This window comes from Pipistrellus hanaki (genome assembly GCF_964339955.1).
Source record: "Pipistrellus hanaki genome assembly, chromosome: 7".
NCBI lineage: Eukaryota > Metazoa > Chordata > Mammalia > Chiroptera > Vespertilionidae > Pipistrellus > Pipistrellus hanaki.
The window spans coordinates 59,328,563-59,354,846 of record NC_140509.1 but is presented as its reverse complement, the minus strand read 5'-3'; the positions used below and the strand labels follow the sequence as shown (position 1 = coordinate 59,354,846).

Here is a 26,284-nt window from a genome sequence, read left to right as displayed (position 1 = left end):
AAAATCTCATACCCATCTGATACCATACCTAGTTATTGGAAGACTTTCTGTAATTCAGCATTATGCAGTGGTCAGTCAACATTTATTCAGCCTGACCACATGCAAGACTCTATCTCAAACTGTATAGAATACAAAGAATGGAATGAAAAATGTCACTTGGGTTTTTAGTGATTTTCCATGTAAAAATATTGAGGTTAACATGGAGCTTGACAGCTCCTTAAAATTTCCTGTTGTTTGCAACTTACCCACCATAATGGGAATATTTGTTGAAGCTTCTATACAAACTAAGTTCTTGGTGGATTTTTCAATAGTTTTTCAATTCTTAATCTTCATTTTGATATAATTCATGTTGCATAATCCCTTCATAGCCTGCAGCTACACTATGTATACGTTGATACTCTGACTCGTTATGACTTGTTCAGGTGTGAAAGAAGCATATATGTTCCTGACTCACCATATTTCAAGATGTGTAAGAGGGCTGCGTTTTGCAAGTAAGGGGATCATTTTTGGCTAGATTGTGCCTTAGGGATTGAGAAAAATCAGATTTCACTTAAGAAATGCTGAACAAGCACCCAATGCTTGTTTTTCACGTAACATTTCAATCTGTTTCTCACGCTCTCCTGGCAATAGTAGCAGGTATCCACTTAGGTGCTGGCACTTTCCGATGAGGATTCTAATGTGTTAGTTATACCTAGAGCGTTGCTTAAAAATGATGTGTAGTGGTACAATGAAATATTTACTAGTATTGCTTGTTTTTTAAACTTATCATTTGTGCCAGAGTTACTAGCCCAAAGCCTAGATTATTACTAGTACATAGAGGGAAACTGTCACAGGAAAGTTATTATTATTAGGAGGGAAGGGAAGGAGGGATTTCTTAAAGCAACTCAGTGATTCTGAATAATACTGTGTATATTGACTTATCAAATCCACAAAATGTTATTGTAATTTTAGTAAGTTGAGCTACCTGAGGATTAGTTTGATCATGTTTGGGGGCTCAAGGGAGCTTGGTACAGTTCCGTTTCAATTGAATTGGATTAAGTAACTTGCAGAGTAGGTTGTACCCGTGTTGTCGTAACTCCTGAATGCCAGTTTCATAGTTTGCCATTGTCTTGTGGTTAAAAGGAAACTTATGGAAAAGTCCGATTAGGAGAGTGACCCGGGAATGATGTGCTTGGGAATTCTGATTTATTAACAGCGTGGTTGATTATTTGGGAGGAGAAAAAGCAGTTAGAAAGCTGTTGCTGCAGTCCAGAAAGATGAAAGGTAACAAAAGCCTGAGCAGAGATCGAGGCATAGAAATGGGAGTGAGGAAACATGCCCTTGGAGTTTAGAACTTGACCAAATCTGTGGAAGGGACAGGGATAAGGGAAGATGCTGGAAGTGGACGTGACTGTTAACAGAAGAGAGGGAGGAGGCTGGGTCTGGGCAAGGCCAGGAGCTCACTTTATAAGGTGTAGAGATTGAGGTTCTGTCTGGACTTTCTTGTCGGACTGCACAGCAGGAGGCCCCTGATTGAGAGAAGCATCTGGAGGTTCTGTCTGGGTAGCTCAGTTGGCTGGAGCCTCATCCCGACCTGCCTAATCAGTTGTCAGCACGGGCAAGAATATTACTGTTCTGACATTTGACCCAGGTTTTTCTCTAAGGGCCCCCTTGTTATATCATGTCCCTGGAGGAGAATACAAGATTGAAAAAGCAATACTTAAAGAAAAGTATTAACTTTGTAGGAAATATAGTACCTGGGCAGTTTTCTTAGAAAGAAAAAAGAGAGAGAGACAGAGAGAAAGGGAATGGTTTAAATCAAAGGAGGATCACTGTTCAGGTTTGACTAAGTCCTCTGGGATGATCAGCATTGTTCTCTCCGCAAGGTTAGACACTAGATGATAATAATGCAAGTGGGTTTGAGAACATGCCAGCATTTGGCCCTGCAAACTTCAAGAAGTGAGAAGTTGATAGCAGTTTCCCGAGAGTCAGCAGGACGCACGTCACCATGGAGCCGTCTTGGTGGTGTGCTGATTGTGGAGTGGAAAGCCAAGGCGGAAAGGAGGTGAATGCCAGTGTCCCTATCCTAGGAGGAATACAACTACCCTTAAACCTCTTAGCCATAGGCCATCCAGTAAATGTTCCTCCTCTGTTACAGGGTTCCTTTGGCAAAAGGAGGCATTGGTAAAAGAGGGGGTGAGGGACCTACCTTCACTCATTAAAAATAAACTTTTCCTGCTGCCAGAAAAGCTTTGTGTCCTCCTCCTCCTCCTCCCCCTCCTCCTCCTCCTCCTCCTCCTCCTCCTCCTCCTCCTCCTCCTCCTCCTCCTTCTTCTTCTGCAAAAATGAAACTTAGAATTCTCGAGAGCAGGTGCCCATTTTTAAAGGATCACCAGCTTTGTGTTATAGTCCAGGGAGATAAAGGTGATCCCACGTTAAACCTACACCGGTCAAGGCACTTGGCTTAACTGACCAAGCAAGTCTAGCCAGGGCCTAGGGCCTCAGGGCCACTGGCGTTGGTATTTGCAAGTTCCAGAACATCCCACACGTCTCGTCAGTGTGCCCTCGGCTGTGCCACCAGCACAGTGACTCACTCTCCTACCTGGAAATGATATCGGGCCAGACAAGATGCCATCCCTTCCCTCTTTTCCCCTTTGAATTCCTTATTTTCAAAAGAGTTTAAACAAAGCGAGCTCTTTGAGTTTCCCTGAAAACTTGGCATTGATTACAACTAGTTTTAAATGTCCTTTGTATCCCATTCAATAATTCCCACCAGTTGTATGCTGTTTTTGAGGTATGCTCAATGAAAAAATAATGGGTTTTTCTCTAGTCCACAAAAGGAAACACTCTAGGTTTTGCTCAACTGGTAGAGGGGTTTTAAAAATAGCTCTTGAATTTTGCAAGCGGAATGCCATGTGTGAGCTCCCGGGACAACATGTGTGCTATATGTCACAAAGCCCATCACAAGTGTTACCTAATTACCCCGCCCAGGCTCTGACAGGTGGCAGGCTCCTCGGCGGCTTGTAGGGAGAGGGAGCTACTGTGTGTGTTTGCCATCCGCTCAGAACAGCGTCTTTGTGTTTTGAGGCTGTGATGCCTCAAGAGGGAATGGATCTTCATGGGTTTGCCGTTGAAGTAGTTAGATAACCCAAGACCTTCTTCCTTGAGACATTGGTTAGATAATCCAAGACCTTCTGTGGACATTCATTACCACCTTTAGCAACTTCAGATTTTTTTCCAGACAAGACCCGTGATTGCTAGCAGGGTCAGAGATATGCGGGAGAGACCAGTACTTGGATATGCGCCCCTCCCCACTGGGGTGGCCTCACGGCAGGGATTGATTGGAGAGGCTTCAGGTCTTCAGTTAGGAAGTTCAAGTCTGGGCAAGCAATAGGTGATGGGGGCGCTCAAGCCGAGTAGTGGGGTAAGGGCAGCATGTGGAACCTGAGAGCAGCCCGTATTTGCATGTCTTCCCATTGTTAACTCTGGGAAGGTCACTTGGCCGACCTGTCCTGGGAGAAGACCAGTTATCAGAACAAAGCCTGAGAAGGAGGAAAATGGCAAAGCAAAACACTTGGGTACAGGCTAAGGAGTAGGGAAAGAGGTCAGGGACCTAGGAAGCCAAAGGTGGCTCTGTCGTCAGCGTACAGGCACTGACCAGAAAGGCCAGAACCGTGGTCGGCAAACTGCGGCTCGCAAGCCACATGTGGCTCTTTGGCCCCTTGAATTTTTAGCAAAGGCCAGCTTAGGAGTACCCTAATTAAGTTAATAACAATGTACCTACCTATATAGTTTAAGTTTAAAAAATTTGGCTCTCAAAAGAAATTTCAATTGTTGTACTGTTGATATTTGGCTCTGTTGACTAATGAGTTTGCCGACTACTGGGTCAGAAGATGTTAGTGTGACAATTAAGAGTATTCGCACCTGCATCAAATAGACTCTGCACCTTCTAGCATGCGGTCTTGGCAAGATACATAATCTCTGTGCTTCAGTCTTCTTGTTGGTAAAATGGAAATAGTAAAATTCCCTTCCTCGTAAAGTTTTTTGAGGAGATTAAATGTCAAGTGCCTGGAATGGTATGTGGCACTAAGTGGCACTTGATAGATGTTGGCAGCCAGGGAAGTGAGGAAGATGATGATGATGGTTATAATCATGCTGGTGATGATTATATTGATGAAGATAATTAGACAGTTCTGCAGAAGTGCTTGCCTCTCAAGACCGAATTGGCCCTGGGTCATGTATTTAATTTACAGGTGGAGTCCAGTGACTGCCAGCAGGTAGGGAAGTGGGATTCAGGGTGAGAATTAGCCTTGGTGTGTGTATGGGGGATACTGACCAGCTTGTGGCTGCTCTTTCTGTTGTTATTTGATATCACCTTGGTGTGGGTAGCTGAATCAGTTCATCAAGTCCATTTTTAAAACATGTACCATTTGAATAATTATTTAAGAGAGGATTTTTAAGGAAATAATGATTTGCTTTTATGGATTCCTAAACCACTCTGTTCAGTTTTCCCCTTGGTCGCCTACAAGGACAGATGGCAGTCTGGGTGATCCTTAACAAAACCCTTGATACATGTGGCAGAAGATATATATAGAGAGCTTAATCCAGCTTCTGTCCTTCCTTGAACTTGTTTCTGTCATTGTTTTGCTTTATTGCTCAACACACTGTTTAATGCTTTACAGATTAAATTATACACTGCCAATACCCTGGGATTAAAAATACAATAAAAATGTTGCCTGGCCGGAGAGACTTGGTCAGGTATCATCCTGTGACCCAAAAGGTTGCCAGTTGGATTCCAGATGAGGGCACATACCTGGGTTGCAGGTTTGAGCCTGCTCAGGGCACGTATGTATCTCTCTCTCTTGGATATCTCTCTCTTTCCCTCCCCGCTTCCTCTTTCTAAGCATGTCCTCAGGTGAGGATTAAAACAATTAAATAAATACATACATGAAATGAAATGTAAAAACCTTTAAAAATACATATATAATTGAAATTTTAATTTAATTGATAAATGTTTATTGATTTTTCTACTACGTGCAAGGTTTCCTATGCTCTTCCAAGCTCCTCTGCTGCATTTCATTCCCTTATTCATTTACTCTGATGCTTATTGTATGGGTACTGAATCTCCACCAGGCACTTCACTAGGGCTCAGGATGCCCAGAAACCTACAGTGAAGTCTTCACTGACAGATACAGATCCCGACAGTGCCCTGTGGTTACCCGCTATAGTGGGAACACCTGGTGGCCTTAGGGAAGCAGGGAAGGCCCATGGAAAAGGTGACATTTTTATTTTTATTTTTTTATTTTTTATTTTTTTTAAAATCAATCTTTATTGTTCATATTATTACAAAGGTTCCTCATTTCTTCCCCCCTCCACCAGGTTCCCACCCCACCCTCTGCCCCCTCCCCACCCCCCATTGTCCTCATCCATAGGTGCACAGTTTATGTTCAGTCTCTTCCCCGCTCCACGAGAACAGTCAGTAAAAGGTGACATTTTTAATTTCCCTAAAGTTTTGTCAAAAATGTTCATTAAAACTTCTAAATCTTGGCGTTTAGAGCCCTCTCTTGGTTTGGAGCAACGTCCAGTCTTGCCTGGCGATTACTCTCTTCCCGTCTTCTTGTCTGTTCAGTCGTTTTCACTGCTCATCCTGGCATTAAAATATTTGGTGACATGTGGGGGGTTTACACATTGCTCTGACTGTTTTATGGCTAAGAACTGGAGGATCCTCCCATATCTAAAGGCCATTTTCTCTGTAGTGTAATAAGTATTTTCATGAGTTACTAAGGACATGAGTCTGGTGATTAAAATTTGGAATGCTTAAAGACTATAGCAATTTTCACCAAAACCGGTTTGGCTCAGTGGTATAGCGTTGGTCTGCGTACTGAAAGGTCCCAGGTTCGATTCTGGTCAAGGGCATGTACGTTGGTTGCGGGCACATTTCCGGTAGGGGGTGTGCAAGAGGCAGCTGGTCGATGTTTCCCTCTCATCGACGTTTCTAGCTCTCTCTCTCTCTCCCTTCCTCTCTGTAAAAAATCAATAAAAATATATTAAAAAAAAAAGACTATAGCAACTTTCAAAATGTATAACATTTTTGTGTGTCAGAGATGAGCTCGGATCCCAGGGTTCTCTTTATTATGAATGTTATACACTGAATGAAAAATTACCAAATGCTAGTGCTTTGAATTTATTCATTAGTTTAGGAAAAAGATGGGTGACTAGCAGTGAGACCCTCTCACTACCGGGATTACATCTTTTTATAAATTATTTTATTCTGTAACGGATCTGAATGTACCAGGCAAGGCTTTTTATTCCATGATTCTCTAAGTCACAGTCAGATGTCCAGGTTCTGTCAGCCTGCTGGAGGGGCATCTAGTATTTTGGACCCAGCCAGCTCCTCCCCAGCTTCCCAGGCGCCGCAGGCACTGCAGACCCTGGGAAAGGGCCGGCCGCCTGTTTTCTGCCCTTGGAGATCAGGTCCGATGTGTTTCCTGCCTGAACTTGTCTGAGGTTGTTGTGTGTTGGCTTTTCCTGAGGGGGTAAGGGGTAAATGCTATCTTCAAGGGGGGAATTGGCATACTGTTTGTGTACCTGCAAATTTTCTTTACATAGAATTGCATAATATGATACGAAATAACCATTTTTAATTAACATCCTGGAGATATTTTGGTAATGGAGGCTAGATTAGAGATGCTAAGAAAATACTTCCGATTCCTTCCTTCTGTGCTATATTGGTAAGGAAGGCTAGACAGGGCAGTTTAAGAAAAAGGGAGAGGACAGGGGAGGGTGGGTGGGTGGGAGGTAATCAGCCGAAGGCCTTGTATGCCTATAGGCATAACCCATGGACACAGCCTGTGAGGTGGTGAGGCCCTGGGATCGGGGGCGGAGTGGATGAAAGGGGTTGTTGGGGAAAAGGGGGGACATATGTACTACTTTCAACAATAAAGATTTAAAAAAAAAAAAAAAAGAGAGAGAGAGAAAGAAAAAGGAAGAGTAAAGCAAAATTTCTGTGAGGAACATTCTGAATGTTTTAGAATTTAATAATATGATGCAGTTAACAAATAAGGCACTAGGATATGTGTATGTGCTGAAGATATTAAGTAAAAAATGTTCCACAAAGATCTATTTGTAGAAAAGAAATTGGAGATTAAAAAATAACATAGATCTTCTGTGCCATAGATGTTGTCCGTCCTAGTTACAGTATGGGAATCTTGTTACTGTGCTGTGTATATGTGTAAATTTTGAACTAAACCTGACTCTTGGTCTATAGAATGAATAACATTAGGAAAAATACACTTTAAATGGAATCAATTTTGTTTTGCTCTCTGATTGTAATAGTGGTACATATATATTGTAGAAAAGTAAGAAGATACAGAAAATATCTTAAGAAATATAGAAAATAATTATGCTTAAGCCCACCCCCACTCCCATCTCAGATATAACTACATATAAACACTTATTTCCTCCCATGTTTTTGTCTGTACATATATTTTTGTTCATCAGATATTGAGGACCTACTAAGTGCCAGACACTCTGCTGGGTTCTGGGGATATACTAATGAACAAAACGTACCGAAGTCCCTGCCCCAGTGGAGTTTACATTCTATCTGTGTACACCCATACACCCAAATCCACACTGGGAACAAGGTGGTGTGTTTGCTTGTATTCCTTAACCTTCTATATGGAATACTTTTCCCTTAATGAATATTCTTCAGTATTATAATTTTTAATGATTATATACCCTTTTGCCTGTGACTATGCTATAATTTGTTTATGAACCCCCCAATTCAAACTATTTAGGTATTTTTCCATTCGTTTGTTGTTATAAAAGTAAGTAATTTGAATATCTTTGAATGTATTTTTTCACCTACCTAACTTACCTTCTCAGGGTAGTTGATTGAATATGAGTTTAGCAGGTTAAAGAGCGGGAACATTTTTTCCCCCAAAAATATTTTTATTGATTTAAGAAAATATATTTTTATTTATTTCAGATAGGAAGGGAGATGGAGAGAGAGGGAGATAGAATCATCAATGATGAGAGAGAATCATTGATCGGCTGCCTCCTGCATACCACACACTGATCAAACCTGCAACCTAGGCATGCGCCCTGACTGGGAATTGAACTTCCTAGTTCATAGGTCGACGCTCAATTACTGAGCCACAGCAGCTGGGCTACTTTAATTGATTTTTAATAGAGAGAGGAAGGGAGACAGAAGAGAGACATTGATGTGAGAGCAAAACATTGACTATCTCTTGAACGCTCCCCAGTGGGTATTGAGCCAGCAACCTTTGGGTGCCTTGGAGGATGCCCAACCAGCTGAGCCACACCGGCCAGCGCAGGAACATTTTAAAGACTCCAGAAGTACTGCAAAATTACCACCCAGAAATATTGTACAGATTGCACTCCACTGGCAACATAGCCGCACTCCTTTTAAAATTTCACCCTTCCTAGTATTTAAAATAATTTGGAAAAAGAAAACCGTACCAGTTTGATGAAAGGTAGTCTTGTAGTGTTTCAAATTGTACTTCTTTGATTATTTCTAAGAGCACACATATTTTTATGCCTTCATTTCTGTGCCATTTGCCCATTTTTCTATCTAAAGTCTTGTTTTTCTTATTTATTTGTCAGCACTCTTTATGTATGGAGCCATTTAGAACATTATCATGTATGCGGCAAGTTTTCCCCTAGGTGGAGAATACATATTTTCCCCCAACTTCTCCACCAACCAAATAATAAGAAGGGAAAGTTAGGGGATGAAAAGTTGGATTTTCAACCAGAATCTCTCTCCGCCATAACAGCAGCGACATATGACTGCAGTATCTGCAGGCAATAATGCCCAAGAAACACGTCAGTTCTACACACAGGGCTGCCTTCAGTGCTTTGACTAGTGGGCAGATGAGCACAGAGTGAACTCAGTAGTGATCAAATGGTGCTCCACCTAGCCCTCCTCCCCATAGTAATCCCAGTGCATGTGGATTTAATTGAGTGCTATCTCCTGTGAACCTCATGTTATGGATAACACCTTCAGATTGTAGCAAAAAAAAAAAAAAAAAAAAAATAGTTGGGCCTTGTGGTTGTGAATAAATGAACTAAGAATGAGATCCTGGCAAACAGCTGCTGTTCTGAACAGGGGTGGTGGGGGGTGGGGGTGGGGGTGTAGATTTATGTTTAAACCAGAGTAAACTATGCAGCCAGGTAATAATTTTGAGCAATAAAGTACTTTTGTTACAGTAACCGTTAAAGAAACAGATAAATCACAGTAATTTCAACATGGCACTTTAGCCATTTAATAAATGGGTATTTTTAAATTTCATTTGCTTTTTGAACTAAGTGCAATAATTTATAGAGTAGTCATCTAAAGATTAATGCTCAGAAGGGAGGAAAATCACTACACAAGAACAGAAACATGTTATTTATGTATATTACATTGGGGTTTAGTCTGCCTATAGTTTCCATTATAAACTTGAGTTTTCCGGCATTTCTAATACAGCAATAAAACATGTTCTGTAGGCTAAAATCTGGCATTTGTTTCACCATTCTGAGATTCTAATTTTTATTTTATTCTTACATTTTTTTTCCCCTTACGTACTATGGCATCCTACATGTATTTAAAAATGTCTTACATCACTAATTAACACTATTAATTCAAAAGTTGATTTATTTTAGAAGTAGGTTTGTGACTGATGATTTCAGTATCCACTGGACTGTTGTTAATGCTGAAGCTTCGTAAGCTGGTTTCCCAGGTTTTAACGATTGTTTCACTGTTATGATAGCACCAGTTGATTTCTCAGCCACAAAGACAGTAATATTGTACTAAATGGTGACAAAACGTGAGCCAATTTATTAGAGGGTTCATTAAAATTTAGCCTCTCCAGTTTGGCCAGGCTGCATAGTTTTAAATAGCCCATATTCCAGTGCCTAGTCTGCTAATTCATCAGTTCCGATGTTATTTATATTATAATAGGGAGGCTTTTGTAATTTTATATTCTCAGTTGGTTTCTCTTCCTTGACTGTGAGCTCCTGAAGGTCACTGACTATTTTACAATCCCAGTACCGAGCATGTCAATTAAGTATAGCGTTCACATGTAAGAAACATAGGTTGAACAAATGAATGCATTGGATAATGCGTCAGATTTGGGCTTTCTGTCACCAATTTGTAGAAGTTATCCATCCTAAAATGTTTGAGTCATTGGTTAGAACTTGTTCATTTTGCCATTAAAATATAATGTAAAAGGTAAATTACTCCACAAAATCTTACCTTATTCCCAGTAATAGAATCACAATAGTCAGACAGAGGTTTGACCTATTTCCTGAAAGAACCCTCATCCCAGGTAGCATATGTCCCTGTGGCCATGCTCAAATCCTCCAAGGACAAGGATTTCACACATTGTAAGTACTTTATTCCATTTTGGACACCTGGATTTACTTGCTTTTCTTTGTCCCTTTCTTTAAAAAATAAATAATACTGAGTCCCGGCTGGTGTGGTTCAGTGGGTTGAGCGCTGTCTCATGCATCTAGAGGTCACAGGTTCGATTCTGGTCAGGGTACATGCTTAGATTGTGGTGTGCAGGAGACAACTCAATGTTTCTCGCTTTCTCCCTTTCCCTTCCTCAACTTTTATATACCCACTTTCCTTTTTTTGAATGTGCCTGCAACCAAGGTACATGCCCTTGACCGGAATTGAACCCGGGACCTTTCAGTCTGCAGGCCGATGCTCTATCCACTAAGCCAAACCGGTTTCGGCTTAAGATTGCTTTTAAAAGACTAAAATGTTTTCTTTGGAAGTTTTAGACCAGTTCAGTACTTAGTGTCTTCACTAATACTTGGATTTTATCAATATTTTCTTTATAATCATGTGTTGCTTAAAAAACATCCTAAGTGCTTCCCCCCCTCGCATCCTCCCTCCGTGTGCAGCATTCAGGGTGCTGTGCGCCGTGGGAACCGGCTCCCGGCAGCTGCCTGGCCTCCGCTCCCTAGATGCCTTTCACATGTTTGTATGTCCCTTTCCTTCTCCGAGTAAACAGCCCAGTTCCTCCCATTGATCCTGTTTATATGATCCCATTTCCAGACACCGAGCTAGCGAAGGTTCTCCCGGTCTTCATTATCCTCCGGAAGACGCGGCATCCAGAGCCGAGCACCGCTGCCCAGAGGGCTCTGCCTCTTCCCGGGACGGCAGGGCCTGTGAGGGAGCCGGCGAGGGGCACGGTTCCTGGTGAGCCCAGGAGGCGCCAGAGGGCAGGCGCCCTGCAGGCCCTGGCGGCGTTTCTCACTCTTTCCCCCTGGCCGACCGGAACAGTGCTTAGCACGTGGGATGTGCGCACTCCGTCTCTTTAAAATTAAGGGGTGATTAGATGCAGGAGGAGGTGGGGAGGAACAGAGGGAAAGTGAAGTTAAGTGGGGTCATGTAGTTGCTTCCTGTCGCTTTTCTTAATCCGGATCAGCCACAGCAACGGGCTGTCAACTGCGCTTGGGGGGCGTGACACCATCTAGCGTGGCTGGATGTCGTGTTCTCCACTGGGACGCGCCGAGGCCGTGTGTACGGTCTTGTTGATAAGCCAGGTCCTGCTGGTAAAAATGAAACATTGAGTGCTTCAACTGGGTAGACTTGTTTTTTCGGATAATTAAAATGTCTTCCCTGTGCCTTTTAAGATTTACGTTCATGTCATGGCACTCTTAGGTCAGTTTTATTCCTGGTAAAAGCTGTGTTCTCCTAACAAGACACAACTTACTGGGAGTCTCCTTATAAAGTGGTAGATGCCACAGGCATGTGCAAATCGCCCCTCACAGCCCCCCCCCCCCCCGCCCCCGCCACCCCCCTTCCCTCCCTGAGTTTAGAGGGGTTCCCTCCCAGAATGGAAGGCCTCAGCAGACACCCGTGGTGTTTGTGGTGTTCACATGGTGTTTGTGGCGTTCACTGTGCAGGCCAGCCTGCTCAGCGTGCAGTCCTCTCGCCTTTCCGCCTCCTCCTTCCTGGGCTCCCAGGGAGGTGAGCGTGGCTTGGAGCTGTGCTGGTGGGCGCCTGACCTTCCTCTCTCTCTGCCTTGGGAACAGGAGAGGGCTCTCTCCCTCCTGCTTTTCCAGCTGTAAACCTCATTTGGCGTGGAGCACTGGCAGCATTAGAGGGCGGAGAGGTGTGGCTTTCCACAACAAGGTGGAAGCAACACTAGAGTGGGGCAGAGGGCATGATACCTTTCCCAGGATCTTACTCTGGCCCCGTGTATTTCGCCAGGGTTTCGTCACTGTAGAGTGAAAATGTCGTCCTTCATGGCCAGAGCCTCAGTTGTGTGCTGTGGGTGTGACTGGAGGTGTACTTGCACCTGCACCAGCAGGTGGGCGCATAGGTGCACCCGTAGACTTTTTTTTTTTTTTTTTAAATATATTTTATTTATTTTTTTTACAGAGAGGAAGAGAGAGGGATAGAGAGTTAGAAACATTGATGAGAGAATAATCGATCAGCTGCCTCTTGCACACCCCCTACTGGGGATGTGCCCGCAACTAAGGTACATGCCCTTTACTGGAATTGAACCGGGACCTTTCAGTCCGCAGGCCGATGCTCTGTCCACTGAGCCAAACCAGTTTCGGCTGGTTTGGGTTTTGGCAAGCCACTGATTTCATCTAGAAACACTGTTTTTTTTTGTTTTGTTTTTTTGTGTTTTTTTTTGTTCTATGTTAGATGTAATAAACATTTAGGGAGCTGTTATTTCCAGAGGTTGTCCAAGTTGACAAGAAATGGATTTGAGGTCCTCCACCCCCAGTAAATTTTTTTGTCATGTGATTCCTTAAAAAAACAAACCAAACCAAAACCCATAGAGTACTATGGTTTAGTTTCCTTCAGTCAAAATAGGAATATGAGATGATTTCTAAAATTATCATGCACCTTCCCTGTTATTCATAAAGTTTACGCATGGTTTTCTATGACATTAGTTATTACAGACATTAATACCTCAAAGAGAACGATAGTGTAAGTAACTGGTAACATTTGGTGCATGTCCTCAGAACTTTTCGTGGGTGTGCGAGCACACATACACTCATACGTGTTGGCCTACATTTATGTTTAGTTTGGGTTTCACTAAGGTAGGGATATTCCTTTAGCATTTATAATTTACAAACTCACTAAGAGTTTTAAATGGCAATGATATTTGTCATTCTTTTTCTTTTTAAAAAATATGCTTTTATGGATTTTAGAGAGAGAGGAAGGGAGAGGGAGAGGGAGAGAGAAACATTGATCGGCTGCTTCCTGTGTACCTCGTTCCTGGGGATCAAGCCCGCATCTACACATGTGGGGCCTGACCAGGGAGCCTTTGGTGCATGAGAGGATGCTTAACCAACTGAGCCACTCCAGCCAGGGGATATTTGTCATCCGTAACAAAGGTGTCCAGATGTGGCTTATTGATGAATAATTTAATCCATATATCAACTTTTATACCCCCACTTTCCTTTTAAATGTACTTTAAAAATTTAAACTAAGTCATAATACCCTAATTTACAATTACAGGTTCGGTTTCAGTTGCTAGTGTTATGTGGCTCTCTGGATATTGAACATGGATCAAATTGTCTCATTTCATTCCTCATTTTGAGAACATAGCTGAGGCCCCATCTCCTTGGCACTCAGGATGGCAGGCTGATTCCTAAATCAGGCCGTGAAGATAGCCCCACACAGGGCTCTTCCTACCCTGGGACTTCTCTCCTCCTGATGAGAGGTGGGGCTGTGTGGCCTCTTGCCTCTAGCAGTAGGGACTCTGTCAGAGGCTGTGTTAGAAAGGGTAATGAGCTCCTGCTGGGCTCTCTGGGTATGCTTGCTCTTCAAACCCAACCCCCTACTGTGAGGGAGGTCCAAGCAGCTCCCTGGAGCAGCCCTGTGTGGAGTTCCAGCGGATAGCCCCTGCTGAGGTCCCAGCTGCCAGCCAGCACCAGTTCCCCCAGGAGTATGACCCCAACCATCACCCAGCAGAGGCCCAGGCACCATGGAGCACACACAAACAATTCCTTTTGTCCCCTTTCTGACCACAGAATAGGTGAGCATGATAAAATGTTTGTTGTTTTGGCAGCTAAGTTTGGGGTGATTTGTTACACAGTGGTAGTCACTGCTGCTTAGGTTATTGAGGGAGAGAACAGTCAGTATGTTGAGATGGAGAGCAGAATCTTGTTCCTCCGAAATCCTCTAAATTACAACATGCCCTTCCAAAGATAGATAGATGCTGTTGCCATCAACATGAGGACTTCTAAATCAGAAGCTATACTATGAAACATCAAAATTTTCCCAAATAAAGTAGTTTGGGGCTAGGCTCTGGCCCTTTATTTCTTATTACTCTGCCTTCCCTTTCATCAGAGCTTCCTTCTGCTGGAACTCAGGAACCATGGCTTCCTGCCCTCCCTGCTATGCCAGAAGCAATGGAATTGGAAGCCCAGAACTGGCAGCCTGATTTATAGACTGGGCATGGCAGGGGCTGTCTTGAGCGTTTCCGTCCATCTGACCTGAATTCCTGCTTCTTTGTTTTGTAGGCAGCACCCTTTATTGCTGGCACTAGCTGGTGCTCTCTCCCTCTGATTCCATCAGGGATTTCCACTCCACATTGCACCATGAAAAAAAAAAAGTTTTGTTTTTTTTCTGTGATAAACAGAAAAAATATCATCCAGCACTTCTACTGCGTACCTATATGACAAGTCCATTAAGATGTATTTCATTCGCTAACACACAGGTGTTTTGCCCTGGCGCATATCAGAACACCTGCTAGCTTTCACTCTGTAATGTTCCATGTCTCAGGCTCTGTGGGCCCACAAAGGTTGGCTATATTTTTATTATGTATATTTATGTCTTAAATATTTCATACAGTTCACACATACATGCATGATAGCAATTATTAATTATCCTGCCCATTTGTGATGGATTGAATGTGGAACCCACCAGTGCCATAGTAACTTTCTAGTAGTCCATTCTGTTTTCTCTCCAAACATCATATAAGTCCTTACTTAGTGGACAGTTTTACAGCTTTTCCTTATTTGTGTAATATTTTTTTTTTTTTACTTGAGGATGTGTTTGCTGTAAGAAATACTTCTTAATAATGATGGTAGTCTTTCCTTAAGAGATGAAATTGATATTTGCTCTAAGAAAAACAAAACCCATTATTTTGTGGGATGTTCTGGGGGGAAAAAAAAGAAAAACACAACCGGAAATATCATTGTTCAAAAGCTCCTGTTTAACATCTCCTGTTCCTGATAAAACAGATGTTCTGCATGGAAACATTTACTAGGTCTATTATTTTAAAGGGAAGAGTTTTAACACATTGTATATAGAACTACCACTCGCCCCTCCCCCCCAGTTTCCTAAAAAGTAGCAAAAACACACTCAAATGTTTATTATAAGTAACAAAATAACTAGTGAAGATGAATTGATCGTGGAACATTTAATATGGTTGTTACCAAGTAGCCACTTCTGATACAGGAACAGGTATATTTTGCACAACATACCAAAAATGTTATACTTACGATATTGAGTGACAAAAGATGCACTCATAAATAAAAACACAGATAAAAATGTACAATGCTAGCAGAAAATGCCCTATCATGGACTATTACCTAACTAGGTAGAGACTTAGAGTTTGGGAAGAAAAGTTAAGAACTGAGGAAGGAGAGAGAGTTGAATCGGGCATTAAAAAAATTCTTTTTCGCCGAAACCGGTTTGGATCAGTGGATAGAGCGTTGGCCTGCGGACTGAAAGGTCCCAGGTTCGATTCTGGTCAAGGGCATGTACCTTGGTTGCAGGCACATCCCCAGTGGGGGGTGTGCAGGAGGCAGTGTTCGATGTTTCTCTCTCATTGACGTTTCTAATTCTCTATCCCTCTCCCTTTCTCTCTGTGGAAAATCAATAAAATATATATTTAAAAAAATTCTTTTTAATGGTTTTGGGAGGACATCTACTAGAGTTGGGTAATAATTAAAGGGACATTTCAGAGAAAATTTCAGAGGAACTAATGGAGTTCCTTATCACTGTGAGTCTTCCATACTATCTGCTGAAGAGGACGACTGTAAATGAAAACATGGCAAACTATATACCTTTGCTTACCTCCTGCTGTTTAAGTTGGTAAATTTCTCTATGGGTCGTTAAGAGGTTAGCTATCAGGGCCTCAGGATTGGACGGCACACCGGGAACCTCAGAAGTACGCACCCCTTCTGAGGATCACACCTGAGTCTGACGTCATACCAACTGGACTTGGAATGTAACTCACACGTTTCCGTATATTGTCCTGTAAAAAATGATGTATCAGCTTTGTCTGGAATGAGCAGAGATGGCAGTGAAAACCAGGACATTCACCAGATAGGAGTTCTGTGCAACTTCATGCCATTCCCTGCTTTCCTAACAGGCAATGCCCTGGGACTGGGGGAAGTGGGTCCAGGACAGCACTTAGCTCTGTGGGTCGTCTTGTCCCAAATCATCCCGTTGTCAGGCCATGGCACCCCAGTGCCTTCACTTTGCAGTCTGAATCTGGACTAGATTCCAGTTACCTGTTTACTTTTATGAATTTACTCTGAGTTACACTTGTTTTATTAGTTTATTGCTAAGTTTTAAAAATATCGATCTATTGATAGTTTGGTAATCATGCTAATGAAGAAATCAGCTACATGAATAGTAAATTGAACGATTACATGGCACGTGAGAATTATTTTAAAAAATAGGTCTTGCCGAAACCGGTTTGGCTCAGTGGGTAGAAAGAACATCAGCCTGCGGACTGAAAGGTCCCCGGTTTGATTCGGGTCAAGGGCATATGCCTTGGTTGCCGGCATATCCCCCAGTAGGGGTGTGCAAGAGGCAGTTGATCTATGATTCTCTCTCATCGATGTTTCTAACTCTCTATCCCTCTCTCTTCCTCTCTGTAAAAAAATCAATAAAATATATATTTTTAAAAAGTAAAAAGTAAATAGGTCTTTATTGTTGAAAGAATAACAGATTCTCAGCCCCCCCCACCTCCCCTTTCTTTTCCATTGACTCCTACCTACTTCCCACCCGCCCCTCCAAGGCCTTGAGTTGACCTGGTTAGCTGAAACTCACAAAACAGTCTACATAGAGTACACGTGCAATCCTAAAGAATGTGACAATTATGAACACAGCTGAATATCATCTGATACTATTTCAGACGTGTATGACGTTAGTGATAGTGCTCCTGTAAAACTGCCCATCGTCCTGCTTAGGGCCTGTTGCTCAGGAGGGACTGGCCCTGGTCAGTGGGCCACACACCGGTGAGGGCCTCCCTGTCAGCACCCCTGTTGAGTTAGCATTTTCCTCTCCTTGGGGACTGTCAGTGTGGTGGCCTGTGCTCCACTCACTCTTACTTCCCTGTGACACCTTCTAACACCTGTCATGGCGCAGCTGTCCTGCACTGCTGCCAAAGCTAATTTCACTAATTACTTTCATCACAGGTAACTGGTTTAGTTTTTTTTTTCTTTCCAAGGGGATACTGATATTTTTTAAAATATATATATATTTTATTAATTTTTTACAGAGAGGAAGGGAGAGAGATAGAGAGTTAGAAATGTCGATGAGAGAGAAACATCGACCAGCTGCCTCTTGCACGCCCCCTACTGGGGATGTGCCCGCAACCACTGTACAAGCCCTTGACCGGAATCGAACCCTGGACCTTTCAGTCCGCAGACCAACGCTCTACCGCCGAGCCAAACCGGTTTCGGCCCGATTTTTTTTAATTTATTTTTTAACTGTAAAGTGAGAGTGCTGTACTACATGGTTTTATCTCTAGAAGTGTTTGCTTCCTCTTTGTGACTTAATGACTCCTCAGTGCACTTGCCACGTTCTGCCTTTACTAAAAATTTTTAAAAAGTAAAACATTTAGTTTTTACTAAATGCTGGAGGTTTTTTTGTTTTTACATTTTCATCCAGAGAAATTCATGTGCACTGTAGGAGCCTGGTGGTTCTTAGGAATATGAGATAACACCAAGCTAACTTTCTACTTTTCCTAAAGACACTTACAATTAGCCCTGCATTACGGAGTGCCCTGCATATATTCAGAACTTTATATATTCAGATGGGAACTATATATATTCAGATGGGAACTCCATTGAAAAAGAAACAGAACACAAACAAGTCAATTCTGTGTCCCAGTGACCAGCTGATCACACCTAGAGAAAGAAGTCATCATTATCTGTCAGTATTCTTCAGTTAGATTGTACCTTTTGCTTCTGCATATAAAATTGCCTGTCAGGCTGTGGAGTTCAGAAAAAACGGTTCTATTTTGAGGCTAGTGCTCTCATTTTCAAAACACTTCAGTTTTCCCAGAAAACCTGTTTATCTCCGCCATCCCCTCCCACTGCAGCCCAGCGCTTCCCAAATTCCCCCATCTCTGGTTACAGACCGACTGGTCTTGCTGTGTGCCACGTTTGGAAGTCGCATTAAACCAGCATCTGTTCTGTTTTAGGAGAAAGCCGATGCCAGCCCCACGTCACTTCAGCTGCGGTCCCAGATCGAAGTAAGCACAGTGGCTTTAGTCACCTCTCATTGCTTCTGCTTTTTGTTTTTGAAGTGATATTCTGACGAAGCCTGCCGCTTTGCCTGTACTGATGCTGTGAATTCTCTCTCCTAGGAGTCGCTTGGTTTCTGTAGCGCTGCATCAACGCCAGAAGTGGAAAGAAAGTAAGTTTTCAGGGTCAGAAATTCTAGGAAAAGGGTCTTTCAGATCCATGTGGAGGGGGATCGCGTTGTGTATGTTCTGTGGAGCTTGATGTCAGTTTCCTTGTATGTTGTGTGTATGAGTACATGTACTGGGGTGGGCAAAAGTAGGTTTTTGTATAAGCGTCCACTTTTGTGGGCTGGTAGTTAAATTACCAGCGATCGTTACCTGGAAGATAAATCGTAAGTAAGGATATGAAATGTTAACAATAAGAAGACAAATAGTACAAGTAAATAATACAATAATAAATAATGACTGTAAACGCACTTTTGCCCGTTCCTGTCTATAGGTAGATAATAAGAGCGTTGATTTCAATTGTAATTTATCTGGTGATGCCTAACGATTCTGCGGAGAGTTATTGATTTCACACTACGTATTGTGATGGAACCTTAAATGAACACCTGGATGTGAGCGTGGAGAAAGGGGAAGGACAGTTCAGTCAACCAAAATGGGTTTTCTTCTTTTACATTAGTTTTGGGTATACGATGAAAGCCATAAATAAGGAAGCAAGGGACAAAATTACATTCCAGGATAAAACCATGATTGAAACACCCTCCTCTGTAATTTGATTCGGTGGGTGACCTTAGAATAGGGATTAAGGCTTGTGACGGAAGGTGGCAAATGCTCGAGGACCTTCAAGGTAATGTTTTTGCTTCCCCATCGTCCTAACTTGGACCCAGTCCTTTTTAACTCCCTTGGAGGGTAATTCTATGTTACAGCTCGTATGTTCCGTGTTTCTTTTTGCCCAGTATAAAAACAACACATGTCTTTCTTTTTTCTGTGACCTTTCCCTTTTCTCCTTTATTCCTTTATAATTATGCTAGGATGTTCTATTTATGACCTCCTGAGGTAAAGAAAGTTTAAGAAAGTCCACTTGTTTAAACAGACACTTCCTTTGGCACGGGGCCACTGAGGCCGTTTCATGCCAAGAGAGACATAGAAGTGGTTTAGGAATGAAGTATTTCTGGAATGAAAAGCACACGTTGGGAGAGCGTGTGTGTGTGTGCTTTACAGCACAGCCCTGCCTAATCCGTCCACGTGTGTGTGCTGCTGGCCCGGCCGCTCCTCGGGGGAAGGCTGCTGTGCCAAGCCTTCAGCTCTCAGCTGCGGAGGCTCAGCAGATCTGGCTCAGGGCTGAGGCCCGTGCGGGGTGATGCACAGAAGAAAACCAAGGCCACTGCTCACTCAAGGTTGGTGGATGGATGGATGTGCAATTATCTTTTTTTTTTTTTTTTTTAAATATATTTTATTGATTTTTTTACAGAGAGGAAAGGAGAGTTAGAAACATTGCTCAGCTGCCTCCTGCACATCCCCCACTGGGATGTGCCCGCAACCAAGGCACATGCCCTTGATCAGAATTGAACCTGGGACCTTTCTGTCCGCAGGCTGATGCTCCATCCACTGAGTCAAATTGGTAATTATCTTGAATTTCCTTTGTTTTAGTGGCATATATTCTTTTTTTAAAAAAATATATTTTATTGATTTTACACAGAGAGGAATTGAGAGGGACAGATAGTTAGAAACGTTGATGAGAGAAAAACATCGACCAGCTGCCTCTTGCACACCCCCTACTGGGGATGTGCCCGCAACCAAGCTACATGCCCTTGACCGGAATCGAACCCGGGACCTTTCAGTCTACAGGCTGACGCTCTATCCACTGAGCCAAACCGGTCTCGGCTTTAGTGGCATATATTCTGCCAGCAACAAAGAGAACAAATCCCAGCAACTAGTCCAGAGATTTGACTTGACAGTGACCTTGACACTGGAGGTACTGTGGTGTTGAGCTGAGGTGGGCGGAAGTGTTGAGTGAGTGGGCTGTAGGTTCACCTGCCCCAGTTTGTGATTCACGCTGAGAACTCCGGGGTTCCCTCAGAATCTCCAAAATCCTTCAGGAAACAAGAAATGTCCGTCTCTCCTCCCGAGAGGCTGTGACTCACCAAATTTGTTCTAATCTTAGGCTTGGCCTTTCTTCTTCCCCTCAATTGTGGGGAGTCATTCTTTCCGTGTTTGTATCCTTCACTTAGTGAGATGTGGCCTGACTCTTGTGGCCGGCAGAGAGACTACGGCCTCCTCTGAGGTTAACAACAACAACACAAATGGAAAGCCTACATGCAGGAACGCTGTTGACAGACCGACCTCTTCATCTGCAGAACTGCCATTTTGTTTGTGTTCTCTCAAAGGGTTCACTTAAACTTCGAAGGGTTCACTTAAGTTTCTAAATAAATGGAAAGTTTTAATACATTTTGCTCTTCACTTTCTTATTAGTAGTTTTTAAGAATCATGGAATTTTTTTTTTTTTACTTCAAAGAACTGTTGAAAATATGTTAAACTTAAAGTAAATTTAGAATTGTGCAGTGAATGTCCTTAGAACTTTTACGTAGACTCACCGATTTTCGCACTCTTGCTCTCTCTTCTTTCTATATAATATCACTAATTGTTACTGCCGAACTACTTGGGAGTAAATTGCAGACAACACAGCTCACTGCCCTAAATACTCCAGCTTCTATCTCCTAAGGACGCAGCCAGTCTCTTTCAGCCACAATATAATTACCAGGTAGAGGCACTTGAATACTGACTCTCCTGAAGTACAGTTTATATTCAGGGTTCTTCCATTGTCCCAGCAGTGTTTCTTAGAACACTTCTTTTTCAATACAACACTTAGCAAAAATCTTTCATTGCATTTACATGTCATGTTTCTTGTCACATTTAATCTGAAAGGACTTCTTGGCTTTTCTTGGTCCTTCTTGATGTTGATATTTTTAAGGAGTGTAAGCTGGTTGTTTTGTGAAATATTCCTCAATCTGAGTTTCTTTTTGAGATTCAGAAAATGCAGTTTTGATGTTTTCTCCTCAGTGCCTCATATCTGCTTGTCCCATTATTGGTGTTACTAATTGCAATCAAGCATTATTAATTGAGAAGTTACAATTTTCTTTGCATTAAAAAATATTCTGTGGGAGATCACCTGAGACCATGTCTGTATCTTGTTCCTCATCAAATTTTTACCTAGTAGTTTTAAATTCCTTTCTTTAAAAAAAAATTGATTCTAGAGAGAGAGGAAGGGATATATATATATAGGGATATATATATATATATCCCTATATATATATATATATATATAGGGATATATATCCCTATATATATCCCTATATATCTATATCTATATCTATCTATCTATCTATCTATCTATATATATATATATATATATATAGAGAGAGAGAGAGAGAGAGAGAAACATCAATTAGTTGCCTCCCATACTCCACCTGAGTGGGGATCAAATCTGCAAGCTGGGTATGTTCTCCCACCAGGAATAAAACCTGAGTCCACTGAGCCACAGGGGCTAGGAGATTCATTTAATGATTCTTGCCAGAATCAATTTTAACTATGTCTTGAAAAATGGGGGTACCTATTCTTAAATTAATAATTATTTTGGATTAAATCTTCTATAAAGGATTATCTAGAAAGATTGAGGTATCACTCTGGGCACTCTAGGTCAGATTACAGTGGGAGTAGGTTTAACACAGTGTTTAAATTGAATTGTTTGTGTTTGTGTACTTGAAAATGCAAATACTTTGAAATGCAAAATCCTGTTAGTCTTTAGATCTAAATGCTTGCTGGTAGCTTCACAAGCCCTGGAGGATGACCTGGCAAACCAGAGGGCTGTGTCTGGTGCCAACCAAAATATCCCTCTGAGTCAGCTGTGTTGTTTTACGGGCAGAAATTGCCTTATGCTTTTCATTTGAAAGGCAAGAGAACTCAGTCAACAAAAATGGATGGATCCTGCAGTAGCCCTGCCCTTAGACTCAGATTGCGCTAGACCACATGGGAATCGAGCCACTGGCCCTTGTGACTCCTGCCTTCCAGAACTACGGTCTCCCTCACCCCACTCAGTTGTCTCAGGGGCCTGGGCACACCGTGATTCTTCCCTTCTCCCCTAGTGGAAACCTGTTTACGGAAGGTTTCAGGCATTAATTGTAAAGCAAATGTTTGATTTCTAAAAAACACACTATCTCTCCCAGGAGTATCTAGCATTTAACAGTAATATAGTAATACAGGTCTTAAATTATAGTAATAGTAGAGGCCCACTGCATGAAATTTTTGCAAAGGTAGAGTCCCTAGGCTTGGCAGCGATCAGGGCCAGCTGGGGTCTTCCTTCCCCAGCCACTGGCTGCTGGCTGGAGCCTTCCTTCGTTCTACGTCACCCCCTGGTGGTCAGTGAATGCCATAGCAAGCGATTGAACTCCAGGTTGAACTCCCAAGGGGACACTTTGTATATTAGATAGATAGATGGATAGATATGACCAAAAGAGGTGGGCGTTTTGTAGAGAGACAGGCAGTAAGAAGTCCGACAGCTGACATCACTGCCCCTGATACCCTGCCTAGTTGGGCTGCTAGCTGATACTAATTTGGCCTGGAGATGTGGGTGACCTGCATGATAGATAGATGCTAGGCGATAGAGAAGCAGATAGATGGGGAGCTAGAGAGGTATAGAACAAACCAACCCTCCCTGGTTCGAGAAAGGCCCCATTTATCCTTATTTTCTTACAGCCTGTCTAATCTCTCCATGTGCTTTCACTGAAATATAATAAAGAAGACCAAGGGAGCTTTCACTTGAACCTCTTCTATTTGTATCTATTTATGTTAGCTATTGAGACTGCCTACTTCATTACACCAATCTTCGGTTTGTGTCAGCTGGCTGAAAGGTAAATGTTAGTTAAATGTCTTGTTATTCACCCGTTAGTCTCAAGAATTTCTAGAAAGGTATCTCTGAACCATTTTGCTCAGAGATACCTTTATAACCCTATCTGTTAGAAACAAGTTTAGCCTCGGAAAGCGTGACAAATAGGGGCATAAACAAACCCAAGGTTCATTAGATAACCCTTGTCCTATGGTTGGTTGGCACTGAGGCCCAGTAAGCTGTCAGGAACCAGGCTGTGTCTTTTTTGGTGTGTGAGCCCATGCAACCCTGTATCCCACCCGTGTCTCCCTGCAGTGCCTGCACGGTGAGCACCAGCTCTGTGGACAGGATGCTGGCCCGGGCTCCAGGATATTGTGATGAAGGGCTCACAAGAGCTGCATATAGGGAGATGGACTAGGAAAAAGCATATGTCTAAGATGGTGCTTTGGGGAAAAAGAAAGCAAAGAAAGGGTTCCCAGAATTGGGGCAGGTGGCCTCCATAGACAAGGGGGAGTTTGGAGAAGTGAGTTTTTAGCTGAGCCCATTGCTGCCCTGAACAAGTGGGGCTTCCCACGGAAGGAGGGAGAAGAGACAGCGTGTAGGTAGCTGGCCGTATTTCCCACAAAAATGTAAGCTTCTGTGTGTGTGTGTGTGTGTGTGTGTGTGTGTGTGCGCGCGCGCGTGCACGTGCATACAGAAAGGCAGGGTAGTCTGAAAACTAGCTCGGTGTCTAACACATGAGCTATGTGTCAGGATTAGTTAGATTGATTACTTCTGAGGAAACTTGTGGAGGAGCCTGTGGTTTTATCTGGGTGTGTATCTAGAAAGATGTAGTCTTAAAGGTGTTGGCTCGACCGACTGAATATTGGAAAAGAAAAAGCGGGAAATGGTCGATAATGTTTATTGAGTGCTTATTATGGGCCAGGAACTGGTCTAAGCATTTACCATTGACTCACTAAATCCAACAACCCTGTGAGGTTCAGTACAATATTATTTCTGTTTACAAATGTAGAAACTGAGGTCCAGAGAGGTAAATAAGTTGCTTAAGGCTACACAGGTAATAAGTGGTTGAGCCCAGATTTGATCCCAGTTGGGAACCCATTCTCTAACCTCTCCAGTATATAATTCAAAGTACTGATAATTGCATTGCTTATGCAATGGAGCTGTATGAGGCCCATTGAATTCCTTAGCATTAAATGGCAGCACTTTAAACCTGCATTCCAGTGGTTCTCTGGGAAGGAGCAAGTTTTACTCTGATTCAGATATAAGCTGGGTCTCTGTTATTTATTTATAGAGGCAGGAAGGTCCAAAATAAATCTCTAGGCATCGCCTTAGCCACTATTCATAAGCTCTTTTCTGCAAAGTCTTTCACCAGAGCTGAACATTCAGTGATTCAAGTTTCACTTTTTTTTTTCATTACCTATGACTACACTTGAATATTTTATGGTGAAAATGTCCAAAAAAAAAAAAAAGAATCTACAGGGTGATGGTAGCGGAAGATAACTAAAAGGCGAGGAAGCCAGTAGAGCAGTGTTCTGGAATGGAATAAGTGGATGGACTGCAGTTGGCGAATATTCTGTGCAAGTGTTCACTCCACTTGCACATGGCTTGTTCATGGATTTTTGCTTCCCTGGCAAGCTGATGATGAGTCTTTTGATCCTTTTCTCCACCTTGAAAACCTTGGTCTTCACCTTCTTCTTTCTTGGAGACCTCAGGGAAGAAGCCCTTGCACTTGTTATGTACTTGTTCCAGTTCCTCTCACTCATCTGTGACTCTCCGGATGGCTTGCATCTCCGCCCTTGCCTTCCTCCCCCACTTCTCCCCCCCATATCTGCTGTCTGCCCACCTGTGCCCTTGCATTGTCCTTGGACCTGCTCTCCAGGCAAGGTGAAGCGCCTGCTGTTTCTCAGACAGGCATGCTGTGCCTCTGAAATGGATGCTCCTTCTGGGGTTGTCTGTCCCCACTCTCACTGCCCTCCCACCCTGGCAAGCTCCGTTCAACCTTAAATCCAGCTCTGGCCTTGGCTCCTCCCTGAGCCTTCCCTGATCTGCAGAGTTGAGGTGAAGTGGGCATTCCTGCCACTTTTGCAATGGACTGCAGTGAACTAGAACATGTATGTAAGAGAGTCTGTGCGTGTGCATGTGTGTGTGTGTCCGTGTCCCACTCAGAACTCTGGATCTTTGTTAAAGTCTTCTAATAATGGATAGAGACTGTGTAAAAACATGCGGAGTTCCTTCATCCCATGAAAATCTTGCCATTCTCCCAAACCCTCACCCTGTTTCTCTCTCCCTGTGACCAAGGTCAATGGCGAAACAGTAACTATCCCAGAGACCCTCTGCCTGCCCAGCCTCATTGCCTTCGGCACCGCTGACTCCCTTTGCTGCCCATGACAGTGTGGCTTCTGCCTTACGTGTTGCCCACGTCCTGCAGTCCCCTTTTGTCTGCGCACCCTTCCCGTGGGTGTCCCCCTGGGGCTTTTTATCCAGCCTGCGCGCTCTTAAGGATGCTTACAGCCCATGGCTTTGAACTCCTGTCTGCAGGCACTTTCCTCAAATCCCCATCTTCGCCGTGTCCCATTGCCCAATCCGGCGACCTGCCTATGGTTAGCGTTGTCATCCCACGCTCTGCGTCTCTGTAGCAGAATTCATCACCCCTTTCCATCGTCCTTCCTTAAAATTCCCCCATTGCCCTCACCTCTGCACAACCACTCAGCAACTTTCTGTTTCTATAGATGTATTTGCCTGTTCTGGACATTTGGTGGAAATGAAGTCATAAATATTTTCATTGATGAGCTTATTTCACTTAGCCTACTGTTTTTAGGGTTTCACCACAGTTCATTCCTTGTTGTTATAGAAATGCCACATTTTTTTTTTTTTTTTATATTTGTTGATGGGTATAGAGTTAGGGTTGTTTTAACTTTTTGGCTATTATGGATAACGCTGCTGTGAACATCTA

At 42.9% G+C, this 26,284-nt stretch overlaps 1 protein-coding gene across 2 annotated transcripts in view; it reads left to right on the top strand.

Moving 5' to 3' along the window:
* Nucleotides 1–26,284, top strand: part of SASH1 (SAM and SH3 domain containing 1) — a 219,585-nt gene that overhangs the window by 109,955 nt on the left and 83,346 nt on the right. For both annotated transcript variants that reach the window (XM_084889278.1, XM_084889277.1), the window contains exons 3-4: nucleotides 18,402–18,452; nucleotides 18,567–18,616. In XM_084889278.1, the coding sequence (XP_084745404.1) occupies nucleotides 18,402–18,452; nucleotides 18,567–18,616 (101 nt within the window). The remainder of the gene's footprint in view (nucleotides 1–18,401; nucleotides 18,453–18,566; nucleotides 18,617–26,284) is intronic.